Genomic DNA, 12,306 nt, shown 5'->3' on the forward strand with positions numbered 1-12,306 from the left:
ATTTAATTTCACAGCTAACTAGCTGTGTGACTGGGGCAAGTGGTTAACTTCTCTGAATTTCAGTTACAGATTCTCTGTTGAAAACTCAGAAATGAATTTTACCATCTAAGCAAATTATTTCAGAGAATGTCAGAGGTCTCTTAGTGTATGGAAGGCTAATAGACCAAGGTCAGAGAATAGGCAAAGCCAGGGACATTCAAAGACCATGGCCAGGCAGGCACACCTGAAATCTCAGCCACTCAGGAGGCTGAAGTTACAGGATTGTGAGTGCCAAGCCAGCGTGGGCAACTTAGTAAAACCTTGTCTCAAAATAAAACATAAAAAGAGCTAGAGTATAGCTCAGTGGTAGAGTGCCTTGAGTTCAGTTCCCAGTTCCACCAAAAGGAAAAACAACCGGTACAACCTCCCCACTCACCCTGCAGTGACACAGCCAGACCCTACTGTACTTTAGGTCAATTGCCAAAGAGTCAGAATCTCAAAGCCTAAACTATATTCCAGCTTCCTGCAAAGCCTTTCTTAGTTACAGAGTTGGAGGCCAACAAATATACTTTTGGTGGCTTTTCCAAAAGAAGACAAGGGTGATGAAACAGATTAGCTGGACAGAAAATGTCAAACCAATCATGCCCCCGAGCTGTAAACATTGAAAGATTGAATTGTATGATCACTGGTAAAGTTGTTTCCATCAACTAACTATCAAGGGATCGAACCTAAGACCTTCTACGTATGCTACACGCCTAACTACCAAACATTTCTAAATTGCACAAATTTGAGATAAAAATGAAGTAATATCATACCAGTAAATGAACATTTACAGGGATCAGAATAAAAGAAACCGTTCTGGGTTTTTTTTCCCATTTATGATCTATATGGAAAAGACCAGGAATGTTCATTGTGATTAGAATTTGTCTTCTAGTCTTGAACCAACTCCTTCTCACCCCCTCAATAGAAAAAAGTCAAAAAGGGGAAAACAAACCGCTGTATCAGAGTATAGTTGTGCTGGGCATTGTGCAACAGGGTTTAAGTAGAAGGTAGCTGAACTAAAGTGGCCTAATGATGGTAGTTAATGAGTAAGAACTAGAGTACTAGGGCTCTACTTTGCCAGTAATTGGTCTGTGCATGTGCCTCAACCTGTCTGTATGCTGATAAGGAGAAAACTAATTCTTCGGCCTGCATTTATAGCTTGTGCATGAGAGTTTACACCCTAGGGGAGAGGGCTCCTTTTTAATATTACCACCATTCTAGTACAGTCAGTTGACTAAGCATGGAAATACCTAATTATAGAGAACAGCATGATGTTTGGGTTTGAATTTTCTTCTGTTGCAACCTGAATTCCTTTAGGAATACAAAATCACATTTCTCTCATTAACTAGAAGTATGCCTTTGACCTTTTGCAGACAGATTTCATACATCAAGTCAATGACTTTTTTCCTCCTGGTGGTTTTGTTTTGGTTTGAGGGGTTTGTGGTTTTATTTTTTTGTTTTATGGTCCTGGGGATTGAACCCAGAGATCCTCAACCACTGATCTCTACTCAGTATTTTTTTTAATAAAATCTAGCTAAATTTTTTTTAATAAAGTGTAGCTAAATTGACCAGGCTGGTCTTAAGCTTGAGCTCCTACGGCAGCCTCCTGGGATTATAAGTATGCGCCACCATGTTTGTTTTCCCACCTACTGTTGTTTTTTATCCAAACATTTTTAGTTAGCACCTGTTTTGGGGTTTTTTTGGGGTTTTTTTTGTTTGTTTGTTTGTTTTGTTCTGTCTTTTTCCTTTTTATCGGTACCGGGGATCGAACTCACGACTGCCTGCTTGCAAGGCAGGCGCTTATGCTGCTGAGCTAAATCCCCAGCCCCCAGCACCTGTATTGATAGTTCTGTAATCCCTTGGCATCTGGCCTGACAGTTAAATTTTCCTTTCTTTTCTGGTTTTTTGTTTGTTTTTGTTTTTGTTTTGTCTTTTGGAGACAGGGTCTTGCTATGCAGTTCAGACTGGCCTTGAGCTCACTCTGTAGCCCAGGCTGGTCTCTGATTCTCAAAGATCCTCCTGCCTCAGTCTCCCAAGTACTGGCATTACAGACACACACCACACCACACCCAGCTTTTTTTTTTTTTTTTTTTTTTTTTGTCTTTTTCGTTTTTATCAGTACCAGGGATCGAACTCACGACTGCCTGCTTGCAAGGCAGGTGCTTATGCCGCTGAGCTAAATCCCCAGCCCCACAGCTTTTTAAAATTTGAATTTTCTTATGAAATTTTCTTACACTGTGGTGAAACTTCTTTTTACACTTAAGTGGAGACATGAATTCCATGCCACTTAATGATACTGACTAAGCTGCACTAGCACCTTAAATCTGAAATGTAAACAACAAAGCAGGGAAAACTATCAGAAGAAGGAAAATAAAGCATTGAGTGAGTAGAACAGATTCAAAAGATTCCTCTATATGAGTATTCCTTATGAGAAAAATTTAATAGTTCAGATTATGCATCTTTTAATTCAATATAAATGTCAATCAACTCACATTGTAAAATAACATTGTATGTAGTCAGTATGACACAATAATTACTTATAAATTTTGGCTTCAGGAAAAAATAGCAAACAAGGAGTTTGATATTATAATCATTATAAATGTGAAAATTTATTTCTTTAATTTTGACTTTCAAATAAAAATGTTCATAGTAAATGACCCATTTCTCCTTGTGTACGTTAGATAAAAGCAGTAGAATTTCCGGCCAGCTAGCGCTCAGCAGTGTGGCCAGGTGTGTTGTCGCTTTACTTTGCTCCCATGACCTTCCTGCTGGTCATGGATGGTCACCCTGACCACATTCCTCAAAGATTATTCCAAACTCACACAGCTAAGTATGTTTCACCTTACTTGGCCTTTTTCCTCTACAGTTTACTTGAGAAGAAACTGCCTAATGTCATGCTTAGGAAGTAATTTGGATGAGAAAGGATGAGCAAAGAGTGCTTCCTCAAATGTATTTCAGACACAGTGCTTTCCCCCCACTTTTCTGGGGCTGAAATACCATCATTCCCAGCAGAGATCCCAGCTCTCCGATGCCCAGACTGACTCGCTTCATCTCCGAGCCAGATGTTCTCCATTCCCCTCCTTGTGTTTCTGGCCGGAGGGTGGAGGTGGGGTTGTGGGGTAAGAGCTGGATGGATCCCAATCCTTTGCTCTCACTCTACTTTTGAATTATCTTCTATTGCAAAGCCCTGCAGGAAAGACATTGTGTTTAATCTTCCATAAACTGTTTCCCAAAACTAGAGCAACATAAGAGTAATTCAGAGGACTGGGGATTTAGCTCAGTGGCACAGATGCCCACTTGGTAAGCACAAGGTCATGAGTTCGATCCCTGGTACCTTTAAAAAAATAAATCAATAAAGAGTAATTCAGAGCATAGACTTTGAAGTCTGTTCCCGATTTGAACTCTTGCTTTAACGCTTACTCTGTTGAGCAAATGGTTTATCCCCAAATTTGGTAGCCCACACCTATAATCCCTGGAAGGCTGAGGCAGGAGAATCAGAAGTTTGAGCCCCCTGAGGAACTTAGCTAGATTCTGTCTCAAAATAAAAAGTAAAAAGAGGCTGAGAATATAGCTCAGCACAGAGTCCCTGGGTTCACATCCTAGGACTACAGATTAATCAATCTGTCTATCTGTCTGCCTATTTGTCCGTTTTATAATCTCTGAGATCCTCACTTTCTCATAAGCGAATTGGGGGTAAAAATAGTACCTATTTCATAGGTTTGTCATGGAGGTCAAGTGAACTAAATACTCAGTGCCCAGCATCCAGTAAGCATCAAGTCAAGTTAACTATTGTTAGCTCATTTCGTACATCTAACCAGGGATGACTTTTCCCTTGTTGATCAAGTGATCATATGGCAAAAGGAATAATAGGTATTCTTCAGGTGAGTACAAATCAAGACTCTGGAGAACTTTCACTCTGACTTAGTTAGAAAGGTGGTCCTCCAAGTGTTATCAAGCAGCTCATCATCCCTCACATTTAGATTGAGAACGTGGTATTCTCTTTATCTTTTTCTACTTTCCCATGGGGGTTATTGATTCCTTTGGGTTTATATTTGATTTAGGTATCTGGACTCATATGGTGGCAGTACAGCCTATTACAGAAGGTCCTGTTTCTGGGCCCAAGTCTACAGAACTAGTTGATTCAGAAAATGCAAACAAGTTCTCACCTGCTTTTGTACAAATTTTTACTTAGAGAATGACTCTATCAACTGAATCTTCAGGCTGATATTTACATAAATAAATCCCTTACCATTCTGGAAAGATATACGAAGCTTTATTTTACCTTCCACTAAAGTAAATGAAATTAAATTTAGATTTAATTTTTTCAGGTTGAATTTGATTTACCTAAACTATGAGATTGTGAATTTTATTTTTATTTCAATTCCATGACATTGTCTCCATTTCAGTACTGATAAAGAATTTTTGTAATCAACCACACCATTACAGGTTCCCTTTTGACTCTTGTGATAACTGAAGAGTCATGATCTGAGGCTGTGGAATAAAGAGGACTGATTTTACCAACCGGAGTGTTGCCACAACTCTCTGGAAACCTGATTCACGCTTAGTAAGCAGTCTTCTGGCCCAGCTGAGTCTTCTGTGCATTTTGTTGTTTCTGTTTTTTTTTTTTTTTTTTTTTTCATTTTGTTGTTTCTTAAAAGATTGTTGAGATTTCTTTTTCTTTTTTTCTTTTTTTTTTTTTAGTCTTTTTCCTTTTCATTGGTACCATGGATCGAACTCACGAATGCCTGCTTGCAAGGCAGGTGCTTATGCCGCTGAGCTAAATCCCCAGCCCCTGATTGTTGAGATTTCTGTAAATAATTCAAATAGAAAGGCCCCTTTTACCTTACACCTGAATTCAACTCTTGGTCTTTTCTTTATTATCAGGAATTTTTCGAGTCCAGCTAGTTTTGAATTAACCAAGGACCCTCATTTACCATTCCAGCCCTCATCCTTATGAAAGCACTACATACATTTTGAAGAACACAGTTAGATGTGCTTTAAAGTAAAAATGTACTTAGGTATGCTTCACAGCATAAACAATTACAGAACTTTCAAAACCCAGAAGTTAGTTCTTAAACTATTTGTCAAAGAGAAGCTATCTCTGTCTCACAAAAGGAATGATTAAAATATATATGCTCAGCTGTTTTAAGCTCTCAACAAATATACTTCTTTTGTAGATTTAGATAACTGCTTTGTTTACTGGAAACCAGAGTACCCAAAGCTGCTATTTTGCCTGGTTGAAAAAGTAGAATATGTAGCCTTTATTTTTAAAGATATTTTCATTTAGTAAAAGCAGATAGTTGCTGTGTTGGCAGAAGTGTAAATTTCATTTCCTGTCTGTGGTGTACCCCACTTATCCTGTCACTCAGACATTTTGTTTTAGGTTGTTCCCGTAAAGTAAGTAAAACAGTGACCCACAGCAGGGTGCCATGTGCACACTACGGATGTGACCAGAGCAAGGCTTGTGCAACAGACCACAAGAGAGTAATGCTTTATTTAAAGATGAAAACAAAACAAAATCTAGGCAGCTCTCCCAGACAGCGTGCAGATTTTTAAAGTGGCATCTGTAGTCTTATGTTTTGTTTCTAGAAGAAATATCCCAATCTATTTGGCAGGTTGCCGTATTTTATCAGCATAATGGCACTTTATTAAAGGGCAAAGCCAAGTCACTAACTGACATTATAGAGGTGATTTTAAGTTTGCCAAGTAATTTATCATCAAATTTTTTGTAATCTAATACATAAGCTGCCAAATACATTGAGTTCTCTAATGATTATTTTTTAAATATAAGACTTGTCCTTAATTATAATCCACGCTGCAGTACTAGAATAGACATGATTGTGGAAAAAAAAAAAAAACCCTTGGAACAAACTATCCATTGCATTTCTTTTGAGTATCTATCTTATATTAGATAAATACTCTTTTGAGTATTTATCTTATATTATTTCTTCTGCTGGGGATACAGCAAAATGAAGTCCTTGTTCTTATGATGGTTGTATTCTGTTATATGACAATAACTCTAATCATGGATACAAATACATGAATATAATTTTAGCTTATAATAAATATCCTTAAGGAAACAAAACAGAACAATAGGACAAAATTTGATTGGGATAAGAGTATGGTGATATGGTAGTTGAGACTTAAATAATTTCAGTTTAGGAGAAAAATCTTCCAAGTAGAGAACAAAGGGGCGGGGATTTAGCTCAGCAGCATAAGCACTTGCCTTGTAAGTACATGGTTGTGAGAGTTTGATCCCCAGTACCTAAAAAGACACAAAGGCCCTGAGGAGGAGGCATGAAATACTGAAAACAGTGCCACTAGTACATAGAAAACAAAAAGGGAGATGATACAAGATCAGGGCATAAAAAGAAGAATAAACTAAAGATTGATATTTCATTTATAAGTCTGAAGGGAAGCTGTTGAGGGGAAGCTGTTTAAGCAGGGAAGTAAGATTGTCTGATCTTTATATATATATATATATATATATATATATATATATATATTTTTTTTTTTTTTTTTTTTTTTTTGGTTGGTTGGTTTTTTTTTTTTTTGAACCAGGGGTCGAACTCATGACCTCATACCTGCTGGGCAGACGCTGGTACAGCTAAGGTAAATTCCTGGCTCTGATCTATATATTTTTTAATCATTCGGGTTGCTGTTTGCTGAATAGTAGGGGAAAAGAAGTAGCTACAGATAGACCTATTATGATTTTTGCTGTAGAGGATCTAGGTGAAGGGGATGAGAATATGGAATAAACAAAATAACCATAAATTAAAGCTAGAAATTTGGGGATTCATATTATTCTTACTTTTTGTATATTCCTAAAATTTTCTGTATTGATTATTTTTAAATGGCTTTTTAAAAGTAGTACTAATGAGAAATGATGATCATAGTGATAATGATAATAAATAGGCAAATTAAAGATATATTTAAAAGTAAAGATCATAGGACTTGCTGATGGATTAGATACATATTGTAGGAAAAAAAGAAAGGATGACAATTACATATTTGCCTCCACCAGCTGGGTGAGCCTGGGACCAGTTGGTAGAAGGTAAGCATGAAAGTTTAGGATTCTTTTTGCAATGGTAGGGATAAAACCTGGGGCCTCATACATGCTAGGGAAGCACCCTAATTCTAAGCTATTTCCCCAGCCCAAGAGTTTCAATTTAGGTTAGATTTCCAACTGAAAATATTGAATAGGCAGTCATTCACAATATATTAGCTAACCTTAAATAGCAATATCATATTGATAAACTAGAAATCCTCCATTTTGTGTTTCTATATTTTGCCATTAGTGACTTAATTCTTTTTTCCTATGCTGTGGGCAACATCGAAAGTCTTGTTTATTCTATTCACATGAAATAAATTAGATATTTTCTATGACTATCCTTTGAAATCATATCTTGAATAGCCTCTATCTTGAAGAATAATTCTCTGCCAGTTTAGGTGGTGGTTGCTTCTCTTTCTGTTTTGTTTTTTTGTGGTGCTGAGGTCCATCCTAATTTTTGAGATAGGGTCTTGCTAAATGGCTAAGTTGCCTGGGCTCTCCTCAAACTTGAGAGCCTTCCACAGTGCTGGATATATAGGCATCCACAAGCCCTCCTGCCTTCTACCTGTATTATCACTTATAAAAATGATGATATTAACATGAGGGACAGAGTCCAGAGAGTTAAATATATTTCCTGTGCATTATTCCTTTTCAATGCATGTGAGGATTCAAGTTGGTGAGAATAAAATTTTTAAATATGTTTTTATTGTACATACTTAGGGAGTAAAACATAGTGACATTTCAATAAAGTATACAATCTTTAATGATCAGACCAAGGTAATTGGCATATCTTTTACGTCACATATTAATCATTTGTTTGTGTTGTGTCAAAATTGTCTTCACTAATTAAGTTGAAACTATGCAATTAATTATCAACCATAATCTTTCGTACTATAGGACATTGGAAGTTACTCCTCCCACCCAGCTGAACTCCTGTACCTTTTGACCGTGTTTTCTTCATATACTTCTCTTCCACATCTTTCCTGGCATGGCATAACTATTATTCTGTTTGATGAGAATAAAATTCTGAGCTAACATTTTTTCTTTTCTTTTCTATTCTTTTGGTACCTAGAATCAAACTCAGGATCTTGCAATTTCCAGGCAGGTGCTTGTGCCACAGAGCTGTATCTCCAGCCCATGAGCTAACACTATAATGTGGTGTGTGTATTTTAAGTATAAATCCTTTTTACAAATTTGTGGATCTATCATTAGTAACTAAATATTGAAACATTTCACATCTGATAATAATCAGATCAGCACAGGACACTATTGGTGGACATCATTAGTGATAACCATTAATCACATAACCTTTTATTATCAGTATTTATTCCTATTTTATTTTTATGATACTGGGAACTGAACTCACGACCTCACACTTGCCAGTCAGGCACTTATCCTGCTGAGCTAAATCCCCAGCCTGCTAAATCCCCAGCCTTATCGCTATTTTACAGATGAGAAAATTTAGACCCAAAAAGGTTCATTCAGGGAGAAAGTGGCAGACTAGGATTCAAACCCAGTCCTGGTTCTAGAGCCTTAACCCTTGTGTTTGGTTACAGAGTTTTCACTCTTAACTGCTATCATATATTTTATGTACAGTATTATGTTTTTTTTTTATCGGTACCAGGGACTGAACTGGTGACCACCCGCTTGCAAGGCAGGCACTTAAGCCACTGAGCTAAACCCCCAGACCCCAGTATTGTAAGTTTGTGTCAGAAAAATTGTAATAGGTAGGACCATGCTATACATAGGAACCCAGTCTGTCTTGATTTTGTTCTTACTTACCCTCTGATGTTGAAACTATGGAAAAAGGAATAGGGAATAACCTTAAAAAGGTCTTGTTTCTCCTCCATAATTTTGTTCTTTTAATTTATTTTCTTTTAACATTTTTTTCTTATAGCATCAGCGAGAGCTTTTTAACTGTCAAAGGTGCTGCACTTTTTCTGCCAAGGGGAAATGGCTCATCCACACCAAGAATCAGCCACAGACGTAACAAGCATGCAGGTAAAGCTGAACACAAATTATTTTTTTCTTGATTACCTTGTCTTTTGCTTTGTCTTAAAGCTGAATCCCTCATTCCCATTATTCCAAAAATTTTTTAATAATGAAAGCAAGCATTGTGGCCGGGCATGGTGACACAGGCCTGTAATCATAGCAGTCAGGAGGCTGAGGCAGGAGGATCTGTGAGTTCAAGACCAGCCTGAGTTACAAAGTGAGCTCAAGGCCAGCCTGAACTGCACAGTGAGACCCTGTCTCAAAAAGACCAAAAAAAAAGCAAGCATTGTATCATGCTATGCTCACTTTTCTTTCAGCTATCATCATTTTTCTAACATTTATCAGAATGCCTTTCACACACAGTAGATACTCAGTAAATTTTTTGTTGGAATAACAATGAGAAAGTACAAAAATACTCTGCTGAAGGGATTGTTACATCACATGTTAAAATACCTGTTATGGCATGCCAGAATCTGCTTATTGAATGTATACCAAATAAAAAGCTGAAAATTTAATCTGAAAGACTTTGATAAACAAGGAGACATCAGATAATTATTCCAAGAGTAAATGTAAAATCTGGCTTTGAAGTATCCACTATTGATAGTATATACATTGCATTTCCTCGTGTTGGATTTCTCTAAAGTTAAGTGCACTTATGTGATGAACATTAAGTGTGTCCCTGGGGAAAAGGCTTGTCAGTATCCACAGCTTTGGAAGATAAACAGCCTGAGTTTTCCCCTCCACTGGCAAGAATTGTCATTTTGAAGACAAAAATCAACCTAAGAACCAGGCATGGTAACACATACCTGTAATCCCAGCACTTGGGAGGCTGATACAGGAGTATCTCCACAAGTTCAAAGCCAGGCTGGGTTACATAGTTAGTTCAAAACTAGCCTGAACTATAATAGTGAGACTCTATCTCAAAATAAAAGTGAATCTGAGTAGAATAATAATCTTGATCAATACTACACAAAGAGGTAATTGCTTGTTGTCATAAATATGCCTTTTGATGATTTGTGGCCTCCAGGAGTAGAAGGAATTGTAGTTACCAGGAAGAAAACAATGAAGACTACAAATCTTGAATGTGCAGGGCAGAGGTAAATACCAGAAATACTGGATCCCGCTGGTCCAAAAGTTGAATTTAGCTCTAGTCAAGATAATTTCAGCTATTTTAGTGGTCTCTGTATCATTTGGGCTTTTATCAAGTAACAAATGTAGCAGTTCAAAATTATAATCCATTTTGTTAGTATTATCCTCCCACGAGTACTTTAGTAGTGGGAAAATTTTTTTAAAGTGAGGAAGAAACAATATTTTGAAAATATTTCATTTGGGGGGCTGGGGATTTAGCTCAGCGGCATAAGCGCCTGTCTTGCAAGCAGGCAGTCGTGAGTTCGATCCCTGGTACCGATAAAAATGAAAAAGACCAAAAAAAAAAAAAAAAAGAAAATATTTCATTTGAGTTATGTTTTATAAATCCTTCCTACTCAATGCCCATAACTGAGCTGGGAAGGAAAAGGAGGAGCATACTTCATCAAAAATTTGAATGTATAGAGTAAATAGATCCAGCTAAGCTTTGTATTTCTATTAGGTGTGGATATTTATCACTTACAGTAAAAAGAAGACCAATCATTGGTTTAAATCTAGCTTGTCTGATAAGATGTCAGGAGAACTGCCCTGTGCATGTAATAGTTAAGTGGGGTTGGTGACCCCTAACTCCTGGCCTTGGTTGGCTTTTCTTTGATGAGACTTTTACACTCAAACTGCCACCCAGATTTGTACTTGACATTGTTCACGTAGCTTTCCCTATACTAAAAAGAAAAGCAGATTTAACACAAGCTGGATAGTCTTGATTTGTGATCCAGACGAGAGTAGATGAAGTAGTATAAATATAAAAGCAGCTTGGAAAAAGCCATCACTTCGCATAAACTAAAGCTGCTTGGCTGAACTCACAGAAATTAAAAGATGTTGGCAGAATAGAGAGCACATCAGAGCTATGTTATGTCTTAATTATACTGCCTTCTGTGTTGTCGTTGTTAGTTTTCTCTTGTTGCTGGGACGAAATACCTGATGCCCAAAATGAAGGAAGGAAAGGTTTACTTAGCTTACAGGTTGTGGAGATTTCAGTCCATACTCAGCTGGCTCCCAGGCAGGATGGCATGACATAAAGACAACACTTCAAGTGTCAGAAGACAGCAAAGCAACAGAGCAAAAGTGGGAAGAGCAAGCCTCTTCTTCTCCCTTACATTGTAGACAGACCACCCACTGCTGGGCAGATTCAACACTCATACCACCAATCCCAGTGCTAGACAAGGAAAAAATCACAAATGCTAGGCTCAGCCTCCTTCAAAAGGCCTGCCGCCCATGATCTCATGAGGCTTTGGGGAGGACATCCAAACATGAACCATAATATACTTATTGCTTGGATTGGTTAGAACTTTTTATGTGGTTGCTTTCTAAAATATCCAAATACTATTTTGTTTTTGATACTAGGGGTTGAACCCAAGGTTTTCAAATTGAACTACATCCCTAGTTTCTCTCTCTCTCTCTCTCTCTCTCTCTCTCTCTCCCCGTAAGATTTCCCTAAGTTGCTGGCTCAAACTTGCAACTCTCCTGCCTCAACCTCCAAAAGTTTTAGTCTTATAGGCATTTACTCACTTTGCAGTAAAGATTATTGGATGAAAATCTGCCAGTCTTCTAAAGGAATATAGAAAAGTCCTTAAAATCACACACATCTGAAATTTATATCCTAGCAGTGACAATATATGCGAAAATGTAGGAGGCCCTGGTATATAACTTCCATTAGTCCCTGAGAAGAACAATTTCCGAATAGCAAATAATATTCAGTTTGCTTAAAGCAATACTTTTCATAGCTAGCAAACATACCCAGTTCATGTAAGAAGCCTTACTATGAGAGTAGGACTCCTCACTTTTGTCTGACCTTCAAGAAGCTAGCTGGATTTTTAGACTGGTAACACCTACAATGAGTACTTTGGCTAGTATCGAGGGTTCTCTTCCAGAATTTTTCTATTCTGAAAAATCTTTTCCTTGGTTATTTATCCAGATAGGACAATGAAAATTTACTTTTTAGAAAGCTTCAACTGCTTACCTCAATTATAATTATAACTCTGGTCACTTGTCATTGTCAATACCTAATACTTTGTCACTTCACACTTACTCTTCTATTTTTTAACAGAGTAAGATACAATTCAACAATTTAACCATTATAATATACATATTCAGTG

At 37.3% G+C, this 12,306-nt stretch overlaps 1 protein-coding gene across 7 annotated transcripts in view; it reads left to right on the forward strand.

The window, feature by feature from the left end:
- Window positions 1-12,306, forward strand: part of Ssh2 (slingshot protein phosphatase 2) — a 245,482-nt gene that overhangs the window by 161,873 nt on the left and 71,303 nt on the right. For 6 of the 7 annotated variants that reach the window (XM_013152202.3, XM_013152201.3, XM_063251110.1 and 3 more), the window contains one exon: window positions 8,970-9,073. In XM_013152202.3, the coding sequence (XP_013007656.2) occupies window positions 8,970-9,073 (104 nt within the window). Of the gene's footprint in view, window positions 1-8,210; window positions 8,231-8,969; window positions 9,074-12,306 lie in introns of those variants that run through there. The other variant, XM_063251112.1, reaches the window with a different exon arrangement.

This window comes from Cavia porcellus, unplaced genomic scaffold (genome assembly GCF_034190915.1).
Source record: "Cavia porcellus strain 051 isolate PalLab524CR breed Dunkin Hartley unplaced genomic scaffold, mCavPor4.1 scaffold_6, whole genome shotgun sequence".
In the NCBI taxonomy this organism is placed as follows: domain Eukaryota; kingdom Metazoa; phylum Chordata; class Mammalia; order Rodentia; family Caviidae; genus Cavia; species Cavia porcellus.